The following is a 20,953-nucleotide window of genomic DNA, read 5'->3' as shown; positions in this document are numbered from 1 at the left end:
CAGTGTGAACAATGGGAATTAGATTAGGATATTCAGGAAAGTATGTTTGAAACTGAATATGAGTGAGTGAAATATAAATCCTACACACACACTATTGCTTATAAATTGATATAAATAAAATACTGAGAAGGCAGATCAGAAATAAAACTGTGGCTTTATTTCTAACTGTGGTTAAAGCTTGCTTGGGTGAATTCAAGTTTGTTCAAAAACCAATCCCATAATGTGCTTGTCTGTTACCAGTCCAAAGCCTTTCCCCACAACTTCTCGTTCATGTACAAAAGCAAACAGAAAATTTCACCCATGCACTGTGATAATTAACTTTATATATCAACTTGACCAGGCTACAGGGTGCCCATATATTTGGTCAAACATTATTCTGTTTCTGTAAGGGGGTTTTCGGATGAGATTAACATTTAAATTGGTAGAGTGAGTGAAGCAGAGTGCTGTCCCTAATGTGGGCCTGCCCCATCCAATCAGTTGAAGGCCTGAAGAGAACCAAAAAGCTGACCCTCTCCTAGTAAGAGAGAATTCTTCTGGCCTGACAGTCTTCAGCCTGGAACATCCACTTTTTTCCTACTTTCGGACTCAAATGGAAATATTGGTTCTTCCTGGGTCTCAGGCCTGTCAGCCTTGAAACTGGAACTACACCATTGGCTCCCCTGGGTCTCTGACTTGCTGACTAACCCTGCAGATAGATCTTGGGAAGTGCCAGCCTCCATAATCATATGAGACAATTCCTTGGAATAAATCTCTTTATACATGTAAAGATAACACAAATACATTTTTCTCTGGAGGACCCTAACTATTATAAGCACCAACAGAGAGAACTTCTGACAGAAAGATCTAGTTTCTGTTGGGTAGAACTGTGTGCTCATCTGCAAACTGATAGCCAGTACCGCCACAAAGAGGCCAGATCACCTTTGTGGAGTGACTTGAAAGTGAATAGGCTTCTTTCTGCAATCCACACCAAAAAATGAGGCTCATTATTTTATCCTCACACATGGTCTACTGACTTCCTATTTGAAATCAATACTCTCTGACCTAAGAAGCTGTTTGCCACACAAGTAGTCAAGTCTACCAGAATGATGGTCTTACAGGAAAAAAAATGCCTCTACCTTTGTGGTTAAAACTACCGTTTTTCTGGCTGGGCCTCTCTAAATCCCGGGAGGAGATTCAAAAGGGCCAGGGTAACAGACAAACTCATCCGTGGCTGTTTTTTCAAGGTCACACACACAGCTGGGCTGCTGTGTTTGAAGCTGTGTGTCCCAGCTCCGTGATTGTACTCTGCAGTCTTTTGGGGATTATGGCTACCTCATTTAAAATTCTTATACCTGGTTATCATCAATAGGTAAGTTAGCTTTGAAAACATGTACATTAGCTCTGGATGTCAGGACACTCTGCTGCAAAAAAGCATCAAGGAAATAGAAAAGAAAGGATGGCCTGTTTTACCCCTCTAGCTGACCTACCCCCTGTTCCGGAAGAAAGAAGGAAGAGTGTGTGACCCAAAAAATGTGTACTTTTAAAAAGCTGACTTTGGGAGCTAGAGGCCTGCCCTGAGAAAAGAAGAAACGCCATTCTGGAGGGGATCAGAGAAAAGTCAGGGACTGGGCACCATAACTTCATGACTAAGAGGTCAAGAGCAAGCTGAAGTAGAGTGAAGTTCCTCTATAAATAGCCCCTCGAGTAGAGAACACCTGTATCTTGGTGACACACATTCACCATCACCACCTAAACTTAATGTGATTGTTCATCTGGTTTTCAAGAATTCTTCCAGGGCAGTGGGAACTTTAAGTCCCCAGAAGGATGACAGAGTTTAGAACTGAGCCCTGGGAGGAAGGTGATTTGAACAGAAATCACAAGGTTTAGATTTGGGGAAAGGAGATGAGATGTTTCAGAATCAGGTGTTGGGCCAGGAGCCTAAAATGCAGGGCCCGGTGCCGGACCTTCAGGGGGGCAGATAATGAGGCACAGCCCTAAAAAGAAGGAACTTTGAGCCCCTGAAGGGCAGGGCCAATGTCAGAAGGCCAGGGCAGGATCATATCCCTGAGTGGGGAAGGCTCCGGTGCTTGAGGGGGGAGTAAGGAAGGGTCCACCTTCATGGCCACGTCTCCATTAGCCTGGCCTTTTTCTTCTGGCTTGGGGACAGTTGATGGCTCTGATTTCTGGAGTTCCGAGCAAATGATTAGAGGCGCTGTATTTTTCCCTCCATCATGAAGGCAAGGCTCGAAGAAAGGGCGAAGGGGGCCAGAGAAACTGTGGGTGAAAGTAAAGATGTGGGATCTGCTGGTCACATTGTAGAAGGAAATGACTCCAGCTTCATAGTCTAGGAAAACCCCCACACACCGTGGGGGCTCTTTCAGGCGCAGGATGGTCTGCGGGGATGTGAGAGCTTCATACTTCTTCTCACTACTCTGTCTTACAAGCCAGTGTCCATTGGCCGGTGTGGCGGTGACCTTGCCCTTCCTGCCCACGGACTCGCTACACACCCCCAGGGCCCATTTGGTCTTGTCTCCCACGAACACCTCCCAGTAGTGACAGCCTGCCGTGAAGTACTCAGCTCCCAGGACGCTGACGACAAAGTCAAATCTCTGGGGGCCGTCGGGCACAGGCTGCTTTCTTTCTCCAAGTTTCACACGTCTCCGGTCCTCAGACAGCATGAGTTTGGGATGTGCTGTGTCCGGGTCCAGGGTCACTGCCACTGCAGAGAGTCACCGACAGGTGAGGCTGGGGAAGACAAGGTCTCAGATCCCCTGAGATCTTTGGGATCTTTGGGTAACTTTGAAGGGAAAGATAATCCCTAGGCTGTGACCACTGTCATTGGTCTATTTGAGTCCATGGTTCTCCCTCCCCTATAAGTACTAGAACCAAAGAAAACTGTCTTCCAGTCCCCCAGGTCTGTTGGCGGTGTATTACGTAAAAGAGGAAAAAGTATTTCATCATCTGTGAAGCTGCCTTAATCCTTAGGAAATACTGCCTTTGTCTTCGATGTTCCAAAGGAATCTAATGTATGATAATAAACATGGGCTTTGATATTAGATCCAGTAGCCAGCTAGGATGTCCCAGCTCTGCCACTCGCTGGTTATGTGATCTTGGGCTTGTTGTTTATCTCCCAACTTTAGTTCCTTCCTCTGTAAAATGGGAGTAGGGCTGTTGTACAGATTTGAGGAACTAATGCATGAGATAGTGCCGAGTTCACACAGTGAGGGTGTGATGCTCATTTTGGTAGCTAAAATGGGGCACCTGGGTGGCTCTGTCGGTTAAGCATCTGACTTCGTCTCAGGTCATGATCTCACAGTTCGTGGGTTCAAGCCCCACATCGGGCTCTGCGCTGCCAGCTCAGAGCCCGGAGCCTGCTTCAGATTCTGTGTCTCCCTCTCTCTCTTCCCCTCCCCTGCTCATCATCTGTCTCCCTCTGTCTCTCGAAAATAAGTAAACATTAAAAAAAATAAAATTATTGCTTATAATTACTATAGCTAAATGTTAGTATAGAGAAAAGGATTCAAAGGGATTCTTCCTTAAAATTGTGGATTATAAGGGTCACAGTGAGCCTCTCTCCTTCACCAAGTACAGAAAACAGGCTCTTCTTGGAGAGTAAATCCGTGAAATCTGTACTCAGTCAAGGTGGTGGGAGGAAGCCGGACCTCGAATGTCAGAAGAGTTTGTGAGCTCCTGGAGTGCCAACCAAGGTGACCTGGTGTTCTCTTAAGTGCCAACTCACCGATTCTATTAGACCTGCCTGAAGGAAGACGTGTGGATAGAAGGGGGATGAGCAGCTGGAAAACTGATACGGACTACAAAGCAGTGAAAATAACAGGTCTCGTTAAAACAGCAGCAACAGATCACAAGCTATTTCGGAATAACATGAAAAGAGATGTGCAAATCTTTTAGGATGAGCCTGTGAAACTTTTGTGTAGTCCGCGTTGTTGGAGCTTCTGCGTCACCCATTCACTCCTCTGAGAGTCTCAATCACCACGCCCCAAGAAAACTGATCATCAGAGAAAGAAGGATGTGGCAGGGGTGTGGAAAGAGACAAGAGCACTGGCTGTTGGCCCAGCTGTGGGATAGGAAGGACCTCCCCAACTTGAAAGCATGGAAGAGACAATACAGGAAAAGATGAATAAATTTGACTCCATAAAAAACAAAATGTTCATACATAAAAAAGTAATATTATAGGGAAAGCAAAATGAGAATGTCAGAAAAATAGAAAATGTCAGAAAAATAAAAGTCAGAAAGTCTGACATAGAAAATGTCAGAAAAACAAAAGTCAGAAAAATAATTTGTGAAAAACGTGACAAAGAACTAGTATGCTTTATATAGAAATAATATCCTCACAAATCAAAAAGTAGGCAGAACAGGGGCGCCTGGGGGGCTCATTCGGTTAAGCGTCCAACTTCGGCTCAGGTCACGATCTCACGGTTCACGAGTTCGAGCCCCATTCTGGGATCTGTGCTGAAAGCTCAGAGCCTGAAGCCTGCTTCGGATTCTGTGTCTCCCTCTCTCTCTGCCCCTTCCCCACTGGCACTCTGTCTCTCTTTCTCAAAATAAATAAGCATTTAAAAAAAAAAAAAAAAGTAGCCAGAACAGGACAGGAGCAGACAAGTCACAAAGATGAAATGTGAATAACCAACAAACCTAAGATAAATCTCAAAACTCATAGAGAACTCATAGGAAGATCAAAACAAAGAGGGGAGACTTCCTAACTCTAAATGTGAACCCCAAAATCACAAAGATTTTTCAAAACTGATAAGCAGATAATCAGATTTGATTTTTACAAAGTTCTAAATGACAGTCTGAATTCCTCAGGACCAGAGCAATGGGCTCTGAAATGTGGATGATTTGGCTGGTGTGACTTACCAAAGTGCAGCCGGGCCCTCCTCCAGCCTGGAAGACGTAAAGGGGATGCCTGAGTTTAAGGACAGAGAAACGGGGAAGTCTTGGGGCTTGGGGGTCAAATGCAGGGAAAGTGTACCTCACCTGAGTTCGCTGCAGCTCTCTTCAACTCTAATAAAAGAAGAAACCAGGGGGTGAGCTATCACTGGACACACAGAATCCACAGGAGACAAGGTGATACAGGAGTTATAAGCACGTGGGACACTTACTCAGTTCATTCCGGAGGGTCTCTAAAGAAGAAACACAGTTGGACCAATCAGAACAAGGGCGTCGACCTGCCCAGAATGCTGCGGTCCCATCCCAACCACACCCCCACATGAGATCCTGGGGAGCAATGCCCTGAGCTTCCCCGGTGACAGGGCCGGCAAGAGCAGCGGGCCCCCAGCCGTGGGCCAGCACACCCCAGAGACACCGCAGAGGGTCACCAAATTCCTGCGGCCCCCACAACTTCCCGGCAGACCAAGTAATAACACATCTTCTACACACAGGTCACGAAAACATCAACATTTGTAGATGTTGCGGGAGAAGCCTAAAATATCAGTTCACTTGAAACTACCACCGAATTTCCACTAGATTTTCTTCTGTATGTTTCCTCAGTGTAAAATAAAATAGACATGTCACGTGCCTGAAGACTTTTTTTGTTATAAAGAGGTTCTCATTCATGAAGTGGGGGAGACCCACTTCTCCACACGTTCACTTTAAAGAGGACGCGCACGCTTTGGATCCCACCTAAGGGAATGTCCCCCCTAGGTGATCAAAGGGGGTCTTCCAGGCGGCTTCCCCTTTGGGAGGTACAGCTCTTCCCAGTAAAACGGTTCCCGCATAGAGACCGGATAACAGTTATGTGGGAAAGAGGAACAGGGAATAGTTGAGAAAAGAGGGCTGTGGGAGCCAGTATATCCCCAGCCCCCAGGGCCTCAAGTACCCTTGCCCCCCTCTTCTGCCCCAACGAGTGAAACTGAGACACTCATCCTAGAGCAAAGATGTCAGCAGAAGGAGGTTTGAGCCACAGGTGAGGAGCGGAACTTACTGAGCACTTTATGGAGCCTTCCTAAAACAAACAAACAGAAAAAGGCACAAGTGAACACATGTGGCCACTTTATCCCTGGGACGCACGCGGGAAGGCTCATGGCTCCGTCCCCTACAGTGAAGAGGGCGATGACCATCCTGTCGGCCCCTAATCCAGTCACATCTCTCAAAGCTCAGACCCGTGAACCTGGCGGCGCCACTTTCCCCAGTGACCCAGGCTGCCCAGAACTTCGGTTTCTCCCTTCTCTTCCCTTTTTGCCCGGCTCCTTTTCTCTTTCTGTCTGAGTGTTTCTGTACGTTTGTGACTGTGTGTACACGGGTGTGTCCCTTGCTCTCCTTCTATAACCTACTGTTTATAATAGCTATGGTGTCCAGCAGGAAGCCTATAGCATTGGCTTGTTGGCTCGTATTGTTCTCGACAGTAACTCCCCTGAAGAACTGCAGAGAGATTGGTAAATTTGGAGATCCCAGGTCTCAGGACATAAACTGTACGCTCCTGAGACTACTGTGCTTGTGGCTTTTCTGGAGGCGCCATCCAGCCCACATTTTCTCCTAGCACTGGCCTTGCCAGAGAACTAAAGTTACACGTTCGAGTTCACTGCCAGGCCCTGTGCTAAGGGCGGGGCATGTGTTAGGCATGAGGCACTTGGGCAGTGAAACTGAATACGATACAGCCCCCAAGGAGCTTATGGCTGATTTTTACTATTCCCACTACTAACAGTCTCCATTTATTGTGTCCTGTTCTCATAACGAGGTGGGCACTGAACCCCCTCCACCATGTGAGGTGCATACAATTAGTATCCCCATCTTATAGAGTAGTTGTCTGAGGCTCAGAGGGAGGTGGAAATTTGCCCAGGTGACCAGGCTAGTAAGTGGCCGGGGAGGCAGGATTCCAACCCACATCTGTCTGGCTCCCAATCAGAGGTCAGCCCCACTACACCACCGTTCCTTCCGCTCTTGAACAGAGCAGCCATAACATCCCTGAGTTGTGCATGCACCTACACTTCCATCGCCTTGGAGGAGATGTAAGCAGGGAGGAGAGGAGATGCTGAAATCGGTGCACATAGAGCCATTTCTGGTCCAGTGACTTGTCTTCCCAGCAAGACCTTAAGGGCATAGCCCCTGTTTGTTTGTGCCCTGAGTGTCTAACTTTTATGCTCAGTGGCTTACAGCAGACACTCGATTAATGAAGATGAAATGGCAGGAAGAAAAAGGAGTACCAGGCTTTGTAATAAGAAGTTTTGTCTAGTTGAGTCCTGAAAACAATCAGGTGAGGGGACTTACTGTCCCCACTTTACAGACGAGAAAACTGAAGCTCCGAGCAGTTAAGTGCCTTGTCTAAGGCCGGTAAGTGGCAGAGCAGTGATCTGAGCCAGGTATCACTGACCCAGTCGCTGACTCCAGAGCCCGTGACCCTCCCATCGTATGATACCGCCTCTCTCAGTGCAAAAGTTGTATGGGTTCCTCAGATTTTTCATACACCCCACATGACCATAATAATACCTTTCTAAATAGTAAATAGACCTTCTTTTTCAGTGATTGACAGAAAGGCTGGTGAAGGGAGCTCAGGCCAATCCAGACCCGTGAATGCTGATCAAGTGCACCCCCTCACCATGGCCACCGGCCCTATAAGCCCTTGATATTGGAAAGTGAATTCCAATAATATTAATGGAAAATGTGTGTGTGTGTGTGTGTGTGTGTGTGTGTGTATAAAGTATGTATCATAGACTGTCAGCATTCATGTAGAAATAGAAAGAATATATTCTTTGTTATTGGTTCCCTACTCTTTATTCTACACATATAATTACCTTTTTCTTTTGCGTGGTCTGAGAGAAGATTTTCTAGAGAAAGAAAAGTAAATGAGATTCTGTGCTGTTACTCTGAAGGTCCCCGATGCCTATTGAGTTCACCTGCTCTTGAACCTCGTCTCCACCTCCACCTCCCTGACCCAGGCCCTCACCATCTCTCATCTGGATGACAGAGTGGTGCCCCCCAACCTGCCCCCACATCTTGTCCCATTGCTCCCTCTGGTCCTTTCTCAACACTGCAGCCGGAGAGAGCTTCTCGAAGCACAATTCTGGCCAAGATTGCCCGGTTCACTGCTTTACCACTGCTCTGATAGGAAAGACCAAAACCCTTCACGTGATCTACAGGGCGTCACCTGGGCTGACCCCTGCCAAGTCCACAGCCTCATCCGCTGTCATCTTTGGCCTCATTTCCACACTGTGTTTCTTTCACATGCTGTTCCTTCTGCTGCACATGGTTTTCTATTCCCTCTTCCCTCCAGACCGCCTGTCTTCCAGATCACACATCCCTTCCTCAGGGCCCCCCTCTCCTGTCCCTGAAGCTTGGTTGGTTCCTCCTGGTTACAGTCTTTACAACCCTTAGAACTCCCTCTTGTGGCATCTGTGCACAATTTGTTTGTATAATCATTTCATTCACATATGCTTCCTTGATTAGACTGAACGCCCCAAGAAGGCACAGACTGTGTGTGTTTTTACTCGCCATTGTGTCCCCAGCCTCCAGTATGGTCTGGGGTGCTTCGGAGACAATTACTAATTGTTGAACGAATGAAAGCTTCCCCCACGTTAGATCTACATGACTCCCACAGGAGTGGAGAGCAAGACCAAGGAATGAGTTCACATACAAAAACCACCAAACATACTGGAAGGCAAGCTGTGACAAGTAAGAGTCTGCAAAAACTGGAAATGGCAGGTATAGACCCCCCACCACCCCTGCCACCAGGACATCAGATGTTGGGACTTTCAGGTGCACAATTTAAATCAGTGGTCATTGGGAGCACAAAACCAATAAAACACAGTAACATCCCCACCAAGCTCAAGACACTTACCTACCTCCACCACCTGTTCATAGAGAAGATTCTCTGGAAGAAAGAAAGATGTGTCAGCTCAGTTAAAGGAAGGACTTTTTCTAGTAGGCAGGGTTGTCCAAAGATGGCCCACGCAAGCTGCCTGAGTAGGACTTTGCTCCTCGTCCCTGTGGGTGTGTGACTATTTGAAAGGATTAGAGGATCTTCAAACCATCAGATGGGGAAAGGAGTGATTGGCTTATATGACTTTCAGGATCCTTTGTGACCCCAAGATCCTAGGCAATTCAACCACATTCACAGGGGTTTTATCTAATGGATAGCACTGCATTTCTTAATTAATTAGAAGACTGGCATGATCAGTATTTTCCTAATTTATCAGAAGATGAGAATTCACAGCTCTGCCCAGGAGTTTTCTGCAGTTTCTTTGACCCTCTCTGCAATGTGAGTCCCCCAGCATGGCTCTACCAGTTTGCTCTCAGCCAGCTTGCAGGGTCTGCAACCTAGGGAAAACTCATGTCCACATCTACTTCCTCCCGGCCATTTCCTAGAGAAGCCTCAGTCCCACTTCTCAGTCTCGGCCGGGACTCCCTTACCACTTAGTTACCTTTGGATCTTTTTTGCTTCCAAATGAGGCAAACGCCTGCCATGATGAGAAGCCCCAGGAAAGGCAGGATCACAGCAAGAGCCATTGCTGAGGAGGAGATCTTCCCTGGAGATGGGGCTGAAACAGAAACCGCCAATGACCACCCTCAAAGGGCCCCACTTCAGATGGCAGGCGGCTCAGGCACATCCCAACGGTCTCCATCAAGTTTAGGGAGAGACCTCCGGCCAAGACAGGTGAGTGTCTTTGCTTCTCTCAGTAACTCCAACCCCGGATGACCCGGGGACAACTTTAAAGTGAGATGCTCGACCCTTAGGAGTGGTGTTGATGCTCCCGCCCGAAGACAGTGGGTTAAACTCAGCCTTTCAACCACAACCTCGTGCTGCCTTATATGAAACCATTATCTGGGGACTTTGGAGGATAGGAGGTACTTCCTCAGGGGCCATCTCCACTCTTCTCATGAGTACCCGCCTGCCTCCTTGTCAAGTGAAACAACAGTCAGTGACATCTTTGCCCTGAGCCCTAGCAGCAGGGGCAGAACAGATTCTGGGGTGCTACAGCAGTAGACTAAAGCCTAGCCAGGAAGAAAGGAGAAAGGAAAGAAGAAAAAAAGAGCAGAAGAGGCTCCGTGACAAGTGGTGGAGAGCCTAGGCTGGATGTGAGACCTCACTCAACATTATGTGACCCTGAGCGAGAGACTGAGCTTCCCCAAGCCTGGCTTACCATCTGTAAAATAGAGATGATAATAATCCTTGTTCCACTGGGTTGTTGGGAGATTTAAAAGGATCATGGGGCACCTGGGTGGCTCAGTCAGTTAAGCATCTGACTCTTGGTTTTGGCTCAGGTCATGATCTCATGGTTCCTGAGTTCCAGCTCCGCATCGAGCTCCGTGCTGACAGGGCAGAGCCTGCTTGGGATTATTTCTCTCCCTCTCTCTCTGCCCCTCCCCTGCTCTCTTGCTCTCTCTCTCTCTCTCTCTCTCTCTCTCAAAATAAATAAACTTAAAAAAATTAAACAATAAATAAATAGGGGCATCTGGGTGGCTCAGTCGGTGAAGCCTCCGACTTTGGCTCAGGTCATGATCTTGCAGTTTGTGAGTTTGAGCCCTGCACTGGGCTCTGTGCTGACAACTCAGCCTGGAGCCTGCTTCAGATTCTGTGTCTCCCTCTCTTTCTGCCCCTCCCCAGATCCCTCTCTCTCTCTCTCGCTCTCTCAAAAATAAATAAACATTAAAAATTTTTGTTTAAATAAAGAAAGGGATAGGCAGGTAAAGCACTTAGCACTCAGTGAGAGGCAGCGGCAGTAGTAAGAGAAGGGAGGGGGCAGAGGTCATGACCCTTGCTTACTCGGGACCCCAGGCCACAGTCTATCTTTCTGGGCTCTAAAACCACTCTGCTCTGCCACATGGCCTCCATGTCTCAAGGATCTTTAAAAGGTTCATACCCCTTTAACCCCTCAATTCTACTTCTAGAAACACATTCTAAGAAAATAACCAAAGTCACTTGCCAAAATATGTGCAAAGGTGTCCACTGCACCACTCATTATAATAGGAGGAAAAATTAGAAACCATCCAGATGTCCAGACATAGGGCTTCGATTAATTTTATTCAGCTATAACCACACAATGAAGTACTATGTAGGCCTTAAAGATCACGTTGCAGAGAACTACTGAAGGACATGGGCGGAAAATGCTCAGGACATTAGAAGTGAAAAGGAAGAAGACACCAGGTAGAAAATTACATACGTGCAAAGACATACGCACTCAGAGATACACGCACACAAGACAGTCTTGAAAGAAATGCCCCAGGGCCCCTGGGGTGGCTCAGTCCCTTAAGCGTTGGGCTCTTGATTTCCGCTCAGGTCATGATCTCATGGTTCCTGGGATCCAGCCCCACATCGGGCTCTGTGCTGACAGCATGGAGCCTGCTTGGGTTTCTCTCTCTCCTCTCCCTCACCCCCTCCCCCTGCTTGTGCTCTCTCTCTCTCTCTCAAAATATATAATTTTTTTAAATGTTAGCAGCAGTTCTCTCTAATTTATGACATTATAGGCCATTTGTTGGTTTCTTTAAAATGTTCCTCGGTTTTTTTTCAAGTTTTCTACTGCAAACATGTGTTACTCTTAGAATTTAAAAAAATGTGAAAATTCTTTATAAGGTTTCCACTAAGGTAGGAGTTTTCACCAGGGGCTTCAAGCCCATTTACGGCCCCAGCTTTTACCTGCTATGACCATGGCTGCCGTCTTCTCTTGGCCGAGGGCCAAGTTGCGGAAGGTGCAGGACACGTTCCCCAGCGTGCTGTCCCTGACTCTGCTGGACACCGCTGTCCGGAAGAGCCCAGCTTCCAGGGAATGGGCCTCCGACAGGGATAGAAGCACCCTGCCCTGAGGGTCTCTCCACTCGGCCCAAGGCTTTGGGAACCATCCCGCCGACCTGCACACCAGCTGGATCCATCCAGCGTCGTAGCCCTTCACGTGGATGTAAGGGTCAGAGCCTACAACTGCGAGGGGGACAGGGAACAGAGACGCCTGGCCGTGGGGGCGCGGTCCCCGCGGGAGCCCCCCCCCCTCTTCCCACGGTCTCCGGGGTGGGGGGCAGCAGGGGCTGCTCACGGCACGTGCATGCCCACCCTCTCCCCACCTTCATCCTCCTCCCCATGGGGTGAGACAGTCTCTGGCTTCATCCTCATACCTTCTCCAATCCGCCCCTAGGGTAACTGCACCCCACGATTCAGATCTTGGGGGCACTTCAGTCCCCCTTGGACAATGACTAACCAGCCACCTGCAGGGTCACGGTGCCCTCTCGAGTCAGGTTTCCAATCTGGACCTGGCATCGGTACTGCCCTCGGTCCTCCAGCCGGACCTGGCGGATCTCCAGGCTGACGCTCCCCTCTCCGGCGTCCCTCCGCATGGCCGTTCGCCCCTTGTACTCCGGCATCACGCCTTCCTCCCGGTCTTTCCCGTCCCGGAACACGTGCACCGCCTGGGAGCGGTCCGGGTGTGGGGACCGCAGCCACGTCACCGCGGTGGGCACGGTGACCGGCCACAGGGCGAGCGGGCAGGGCAGCTCGGCTGTGCCCCCTAGCGGGGCCAGGTGGAAGTTGCTGGTGTCCCCTGTGCGGTGCGGACAAAAAAGGGACAAGGGCGTCTGGGAGGGATGGGAGCGCAGGAGCTTTGCCATGGACGAAGGGGACGTCTTGGGGAAGGGCAGGGCCCGGGAAGGGCCTGGGAGAGGACTGGGGGGTCGGGGGGGGGGGGGGGGGGGAAGAAGTGAACGCGAGAAGAAATAAGGCCCCCTTGCGCTTGGGTCTCCTTCCGCAGACGTCCCGGACACGGGAAGAGGTTCGCAAACTCCTACCTGACACACGCATGGGCAGGCAGAGGAACACGAGTGCCACGAGGCAGCCGGAGAGCCAGGCGCCCGAGGAGCTTGCCATCTCCATCCGAACTAGGAGGACAGACACAGGGAGACACCAGAAAGGGCTGGTGAGCTTGATGAGGGAACGGGGACAATGGAGGAGGTGGGGGCGCAGGCACGAGCCGCACAGCAAGCACTCTGGAATCCCACAGCCCAGCTTGGCTACTTACCTCCATGGAAACTCATGACTTAACTTCTCTGAGTAACCTTGTGACTGAGGCTCTGCTTCTCCATCTTTAAAATGGGTATAATAACTGTGCCTCCTTGCAGGATTATTGTGAGGATTGGAGGAGGTAAGTGCTCAACATGGAAGCCGTGACTGAGGGCCATGGTGACAGGGAGGCTGAGATAGAGTGTGATTTCAAAGGCATAGGCAGGGGTCTGGAGAAACAAGAACTTACACCCAGAACTAACCAGGTGCACACCAGAATATAGGCTTCTTCTAGCATTTAGTGTCTCAAGCCAGGCTTGGCAAGGGCCTGTTGCTGGCCCTTCCACAGTTGCTCTTCCATGCACAGTGGATTCAAGTCTTAGCTCCATTCATGTACTAGCTCCGTGTCCCTGGGAATATTGTTTAAAATCTGTGGGCCTCCAGTGCTTAATCTATAAAGGGGGAGCTTCTTCCCAGATGCAAGGAGATAATGCATGGAAAGCACTTGCCGCAAATGCCTGGCAGAAAAAGTGCTCAATAAAAGTGCTGTAGTTGTTATTACTAAATCACCTTGTGCATTAACCACAGTTTAGTTATTACTAAATGCACCTTGCGCATTAACCAAAAGGACACCCTAGAGGATTCCCTACTATAAAACTCTCCCCACCTACTTGCGACTGCCTGAAATTCCTTTAGCGGGAACCAAACCTTTTCATGCCACAACCGGGGATGAAGTTTAAAGGTAAAAAACACTCCAGGGAAGAGATAATGTCTCTTGAATTCTCCCCAAGATTTCAAATCCTTTCTAAAGAGGAGGATTTTTGTAGAAGTCCTCAGGTGAGGTCCCGGAAGGTCTTGGAATAGAGCAAAAAGAGACTTGGCGGAGGGGGGGCCATCAAAGGGAGGAGGAAAAACGGAGGATGGACTTAAGCTTTGAACGAATTTCCAGTTCTGTTTCTCTCATGGCAAACAGCATACTGCTTTAGGGTTGTTTTTGTTTCATTTGTTTTTGTTTTTCAGTCACAACGCATGTAATATCCATCTCTAATCCCCTAGGGTTGCAAATGGTAACACAGCACTAGGACACACTGAGGTTAGGATGACAATTAGGACATTTCCCCCCCCCCACCCCATCCCACCCACTTTCCCACAGGTTACCAGCTACTCAGAAACTGAATAGAGAAGTTAGGCAAAGGAGACACATATTTCATGTGTCTTTTTTTTTAAGTGTGTATTCTGTTGTTGGGTAGAGGGTGACAAGTGTAATGTAAGGTCTTAGCTTTTTTTATTAAAGATGTGACTTTCGTGCATAATCTCATCTGAGAAGAGCAAAGAGTAAGCCAATGGGAAAATTCCCAGGAATCTAAGGCTAAATAAAGCCAAATGGTAAAAGAAAAGCTAGTAGACCTAGCGAACTGAGGGCTGGAGTCAGATGCCTTGGTTTCAGTCTTGTCTTGGTCCCTAACTGACTATGTGACTCTATAACTTTGAGCAAATCACTTAAACTCTTAGGCCCCGAGTCTCCTGTCTTGAAAATAAGAGATTCACTTACATTTGCTGAATTCATTGTAAATTGGGAAGGAACAAGAGGTAAAGAAACGTTACTTGGGGGCGCTGGATAGCTCAGTCAGTTAAGCATCCACATTCAGCTCAGGTCATGATCTTGCAGTTCGTGAGTTCGAGCCCCACGTTGGGCTCTGTGCTGACAGCTCAGAACCTGGAGCTTGCTTCCGATTCTGTGTCTCCCTCTCTCTCTGCCCCTCCCCCACTCACACTCTATCTCTCTCTGTCTCTCAAAAATAAATAAAACATTAAAAAAAAAAGAAATGTATTTGCCTTTGATTCAGTAAGAAATATTCTGGAAATCTACTCTAAGAAAAGAATCTTAAATATAAAAGGTCACATGATCTCAGCAGTATGTTTATAAAAGTGAAAAACTGGACTATCTATAGGTACATCAATAAGGAAATGACTAAGTAAATTATGGTTCATCAAGCCTGTGTTTCAAATGATTAGCTTCAAACTAATAATGATGTGTTAAAATCAAAATACAAAATAACATATTTACAATGATTATAACTAAAGAGTGTGTAAGAAAGGAGTTGAGAGGAAGTCCTATAAAATATGAATATTAATAATTAAGGTGTTGGTGGGGCACGTGCGTGGCTCAGTCAGTTAAGCATCCAGCTTTGGCTCAGGTCATGATCTCACAGTTCGTGAGTTCAAGCCCTGTGTTGACAGCTCAGAGCCTGGAGCCTGCTTCAGATTCTGTGTCTCCCTGTCTCTCTGCCCCTTCCCCACTTACAGTCTGTCTCTCTCAAAAATAAATAAACATTAAAAACATTAAAATTAATTAAGGTGTTGGAAATATAGACAATTTTTTCTCATCTCTATTTCCTAACTTATTAATAAAGCATAATAAAATAATAAAAAGACATAACACAAAACTAAATTTAGCAAAAAATAAATTCACTTATTAAGGGATTTTGATTAGATGGAGCTTTTCTTAACCGACTGAGCCACCCAGGCGTCCCATAGATGGAGCTTTTCTAACTCCAGTATACTATGAAAAGGAAAAATTATATATCGAGTGTTTGTCTTGCAGTTCTTTGCTAGAAATAACTTAATTTGGAAACTTGATGCCTACATTTACAAAATTATGAAGAGCAGGATTAGTCAGATTGTAATTTTGAGAGCCTTCAGAGGGCAGAGCGGTGCTGAAGGAGAACCAGGGTATTCAATGTACGTTTCCAAGTCAGATGGGGAGAAGAAACCTAAGTAAGATCGGGAGGAGAAACAAAAGATGGTAGAAGGGGGACAGAGTAGAAGAAAAAGACTGAAAGTATAAAAGGGTGAACAGACAGTGCGTGGGAATCCTCCATCACCGGCTCTCTGGGTACTACCTCTGCTATGAGTCCCCCCATAGTACAGCAGGTCCCCCAAACACATTGTTAATCTAATTAGGTATTTTTTCATTCCTATACCTGAACTTTAACTTTTGCTTTGTACTTATCCAACTTCAAGGAACTAAAAGCCATCTTTCCTATCTTCCCTGGTCATGGCTATAAATTCTCTTAGACTGTGTGAGCCCCTCACACTTGCCCTCTGGGATGAGTGTTTCCTGCCCTGACAGTCACCTGCCAGTCAGCCAGCTCCAGCTCACATCCAGAAGAGCCCCATGGCATTTCAGCCATTTTTTAAAAGTTTTTATTAAATAAAATATATTGCTTTTTCTATCCTGTAGAAAATCTGGAAATTATCAAAAAAATAGGTAAAATTTTTAAATTTATTTTATTTTTTTTTTAATTTTTTTTTCAACATTTATTTATTTTTGGGACAGAGAGAGACAGAGCATGAACGGGGGAGGGGCAGAGAGAGAGGGAGGCACAGAATCGGAAACAGGCTCCAGGCTCTGAACCATCAGCCCAGAGCCTGACGCGGGGCTCGAACTCACGGACCGCAAGATCGTGACCTGGCTGGCTCAAGTCGGACACTTAACCAACTGCGCCACCCAGGCGCCCCTTAAATTTATTTTTTAAGTGTACATTTTTTTAACTGTTATTTTCAAGAGAGAGAGCAAGGGCGAATGTGGGAGGGGCAGAGAGGGGGACAGAGGATCCGAAGCAGACCCTGCAATGACAGCAGTGAGCCCAATGTGGGCCTTGAACTCACAAACCATGAGATCATGACTTGAGCCAAAGTCGATGCTTAACCGATTGAGCCACTTAGGTGCTCCTAAAATTTTTAAATCATCTGAAATCTCTCCACCCAGAGATATATTTCATCAATTTTTTTTCCATGCATGTATATAACTTTTTTTTAAAAATTGGACCATACCATATATGCTGCTGATATCTGTCAAGTTCCCTAACCACTACATTATGTGCATTTTCCCATACCATCAAATATTCTTTTAATGATTTATGTGCCATGGATATCATGGATATTCGAGAATTTTAAAAGTAAATCTATATTGTAGGATATTTAGGTTGTTTTCCAACACATTGCTGTTTAAGCATCGCTACCAGATAAGGCATGGAGGGCCAGAGTTAGAAGTCTGAGCCCTAATCTTGGTTTAGTCCCTAACTAACTGTTGACTTTGTAACTTTAAGCAAGTCACTTAAATTCTTAGGCCTTGAGGTTCCCATCTTTAAAATAGAGAGACTTTTAATTTGCACTGCCAAATTGCCTTCTAGAAAGGTCATATCAATTTACCAAAGTGAGGAAATTGCTTGTTTCCCCACAAGATTGCCATCACATGGCTTCATGTTTTTAAAAGAATCTTTGTTATTTTAATGAGTAGCAAAATGCTATCTCTTTTATTTTTTATTTATGTAAAAAATGTGTTAATGTTTTTATTCATACTTTGAGAGACAGACAGGGTGTGAGTGTGTGAGGGGCAGAGAGAGAGAGGGAGACACAGAATCTGAAACGGGCTTCAGGCTCTGAGCTGTCAGCACAGCGCCCCACACGGGGCCCAAACCCATGAACCGTGAGCTGAAGTCGGGCACTGAACTGACTGAGCCATCCAAGTACCCCAAATGGTATCTCTTTTAAAAGAATTAATGGTGTTTTGTTTTAATTTATTTTTTTTTGATTACTTATTATTTGGACTTTGTCAGTTATCTAAATACTTTGTCCATTTTTTTATGTGGGCATCTGTCTCTTTAACGGTTTGCAAAATTCTTCACATAGGAACAATTTTCTTTCTACTACACATGTTGGAAATATGTTGTCCCCGGGCACCCATTTACGTTTAAGTTTTATTTATTTCTTTATTTATTTTACGTTTAAGTTTTAAAGAGTTTAATTTCAAAACCTTCTAAATTAGAAAAAACAAAACAAACAAACACAAAAAACCACGCACTGGAAGTTCCCTTGACAACCCCAAGCAGGCTAAGAAGACTCCTCAAATCTACAAATGATTGGTCTAGATGCACAGAGCATAGGACCTGGCTAATAAGAAGGACTAAATACATGACAGCTGTAATAATAATGATAACAATATTACTTCAGTGAGAATCTTTTTTTTTTTTTTCAGTGAGAATCTTTAGACAAAACCCATCCAGCCCCCTTGTCCCTCATCCTTTTATGCTCATTTCCACTTGCCCCATTTTGTCTTCTAAAACGTACTTGTGAGGAGAAAGGGGACAGTTTCTCCAACAAACTTGAGGATCCCGAGAAAGTCAAAGGACTAAGGAGAATGAAGAGGAGAGAGAGGGAGGACTCCCCACCTTTGGAATCGGGGGCCCTTTGTCCCGCACCAGCAGACCTGGAGTCTCCAAGCTGGGAACGCTCCCTCCGTCCATCCACGGAGATCAGGCTTCAGGCAGGAGCATCAGGTAGGGCTGAGGTGAGCCTTGGGAAGAGTTCATCTTTTATTCTCAGCCCTCAGCCCTCAGGCCTCAGGCCTCAGGCCTCAGCCCTCAGCCCTCAGCCCTCAGCCAGGGGCTTCTCCGGCCCCACACACTCCCCTCTAGCTGCCTCCTATACACCAACCAGCCACACCCTGCCTGTCCGCCCCTGATAAAGGAACAGAGCAGAAAGGAGGCTCCCTAAAAGCGAGGGAACCTCCCAGTGCTACCCGCTGCGAGGGAACTTTGCCCCAAAGCCTCCTTCCCCTCCCAGGCAGAGTGATTCCATTCCATATATTTCCATCCTGTCGCGTTCTTTCTCACAAGCTCGCTGCCCTTTGCTTTCCATATTAGAGTAAAATTGAAGATTGGTTTCAAAGATACCCACCAATGAACCACCTTCCTTACCCCACTACCTTTATCTCCAGCTGCACCCTGACATGTGCTTTCTGGCAAACAGACTTGCTGACTGTCTCCCAACATGTGATAAACCCTTTCCTGCCTGTCTTGCTTTCATAACATCCATAACTGCATATGCACAATATCCATAATTGTATCCTTAATAATGCATTATATGTTTATTTATCTTTGAACTTTGTAAAAATGTAATACATTGTACGTAATTCCCTGTGACTTCCTTTTTTTCACTCAACCTTAGTTTCTGAGTCTAGCAGACATCCGTGGTGGACACCATATCCCCTCAGCAACCCCCCTCCCCGGATCCTGGGGTAGCTGAAACTTGCAGGCAAGCTGCCAGCATGCCACCTCAAAGACCACAGGGTCTCTTTGCTTGTCTGACTCGGCTCTACACAAAGGGAAGGCTGTTCGACCTGTGTGCCACCCAGAAGTTCAGGAACCTTAATGCCCTGAAGGGATCAACTGGGCAGTGACAGGCATCAGTGGAAAAGGCTCCAGCCTCACACCCTGAGGGACAGTTCTGAGCTGTATTCTACGCGACACCTCAGAGAGTTGCCAGAGGAAATGAGCACAGTAGTGCACAGATGTCATTAGCTCAATAATGCACATTTTATTGGTTTTTTCTTCCTTTTCTTCTCACCCATTCCGGATTCCTGGGAACACCTCCTAACTCTTGCACTGAAGGACTCGGTTCACACTCTGCTTTTTGGTGGAGTACAGATTAAAATACTGAAATTCATCCAGATTGATTCAGAGAGCTCTGGTACGTTCCTTCACCACTGGGTGGTAGACATTGTATGAATATACCAACAGTGTGTCTATTCCCTCATTGATAAAAATGTGGGTTGTGCCTGGGCCTTTGCTTTTACAAACAGTGCTGCTGTGAACATTCTTTCCTGGCTCACATGTGCAAGAGTTTCTCTAGGAGAGCAATGTGCGGGGTCCATGGGGTCCATGAACTCCGGAAGCCCCTGAGACCCTTTCCTGAGGTCCCCCAGTATTGTTATGCTCGTAATAATACTAAACTGTTATTTGCTTTTTTCACTGTGTTGACATTTCATCTGCCGCTGTGGGCTTGATAGCTTCCCAATAAAAAGAGATCATGTTCTTGAGATTGGTAGTGACATTAATAATTAGCGATTACTTTTTTTAGGGGCGCCTGGGTGTCTCAGTCGGTTAAGCGTCCGACTTCGGCTCAGGTCACGATCTCATGGTCCGTGAGTTCCAGCCCCACGTTGGGCTCTGTGCTGACAGCTCGGAGCCTGGAGCCTGCTTTGGATTCTGTGTCTCCCTCTCTCTGACCCTCCCCCATTCATACTCTGTCTCTCTCTGTCTCAAAAATAAATAAACGTTTAAAAAAAATTTTTTAAACGTAATTAGTGATTTTTTGATGTTATGTAATGAAACGTGTCAACATTTGAAAGACCTGTGTAACTCAGTGAACCAGTAACTTCCAAATGACTAATGCATGTCTTGACAAAATCATGCAAAGGTAAAAGATCTACTCAAAATGCAAGAGAATTCAGTGGTAACAGAGTCTGGAAAGTTCATTAGTGGCTTATACATTTTAAAGTTGCTAGGAGAGCACATCTTAAAGGTTCCCACCACAACCAAGAAATGGTAATTATGTGACCCGATGGAGGTATTAGCTGACTTTATGGTGGTAATCATTTTGCAATATATAAGGGTATCAAATCTACAAGTTGTACGCCTACATGTCAATTTTATTTCAGTAAAGCTGAGAGAAAAAAAGACAAGAAAAGTTCACCGGGATGGCTGCAGATCCCATGCTGCAGTAACCTTTCAGAAACTACCATTGGCCAAGTTAGGCCAAAGTATCAAAGAAGAATATCCACAATTACTTGAGAAGGCGATTGAAATGCCCCTTTTCCAATCACATCCACTTCAACCACACAGCCTACTGCAGCGGATCAAATTTTTTAAGAGCTGATACGAGAATACAGCTGTCTTTATCAAGCCAGACACTTAAAAGATGTACAGATGTGTGAAACAAAACCACCCTTCTCACTAATTTTTTTTGTTTCAGAAAATAGCTGTTCTCATAAAACATATTTTGTTTATGTTAACATGTAAGGACATGTTTAAATGAAGTAATAATTTCTTAGTTTAATTTCTACTATGGCAAATTTCCAAAAATATAACCCATTTAAGGTACACACACACACACACACACCCCTACATACATCATAATCCCTTGATATTATTTGATATCCAGTCTATGTTCACACATTTTCAATGGTGTCAGACA

General features: G+C 46.2%; 1 protein-coding gene across 1 annotated transcript; it reads right to left on the bottom strand.

Moving 5' to 3' along the window:
* Positions 1-135: 135 nt before the first annotated feature.
* Positions 136-19,441, bottom strand: LOC122480364 (erythroblast membrane associated protein (Scianna blood group)). The gene is made up of 12 exons (XM_043574631.1): positions 18,145-19,441; positions 12,703-12,792; positions 12,120-12,458; positions 11,567-11,845; positions 9,354-9,470; positions 8,771-8,803; positions 7,728-7,760; positions 5,921-5,941; positions 5,100-5,120; positions 4,975-5,001; positions 4,855-4,881; positions 136-2,698 (listed from the first exon to the last, which is right to left on the bottom strand). The coding sequence occupies exons 2-12, from the start codon at positions 12,785-12,787 to the stop codon at positions 1,974-1,976; spliced, it is 1,707 nt and encodes a 568-aa protein (XP_043430566.1). The 5' UTR covers positions 12,788-12,792; positions 18,145-19,441; the 3' UTR covers positions 136-1,973.
* Between the last annotated feature and the right edge of the window lie 1,512 nt (positions 19,442-20,953).

Source organism: Prionailurus bengalensis, chromosome C1 (assembly GCF_016509475.1).
Source record: "Prionailurus bengalensis isolate Pbe53 chromosome C1, Fcat_Pben_1.1_paternal_pri, whole genome shotgun sequence".
Lineage (NCBI taxonomy): Eukaryota > Metazoa > Chordata > Mammalia > Carnivora > Felidae > Prionailurus > Prionailurus bengalensis.
This window is presented reverse-complemented; position numbering and strand designations above follow the sequence as displayed.

Coding starts and splice junctions, on each gene's coding strand:
- LOC122480364 (XM_043574631.1), bottom strand. CDS start 12,787: ATGGAGATGGCAAGCTCCTCGGGCGCCTGGCTCTCCGGCTGCCTCGTG. Junction 12,459..12,702: donor CCTGCCCATGCGTGTGTCAG/GTAGGAGTTTGC, acceptor CGCACCGCACAG/GGGACACCAGCAACTTCCAC. Junction 9,471..11,566: donor GGCAGCCATGGTCATAGCAG/GTAAAAGCTGGG, acceptor TTTCTGTTTCAG/CCCCATCTCCAGGGAAGATC.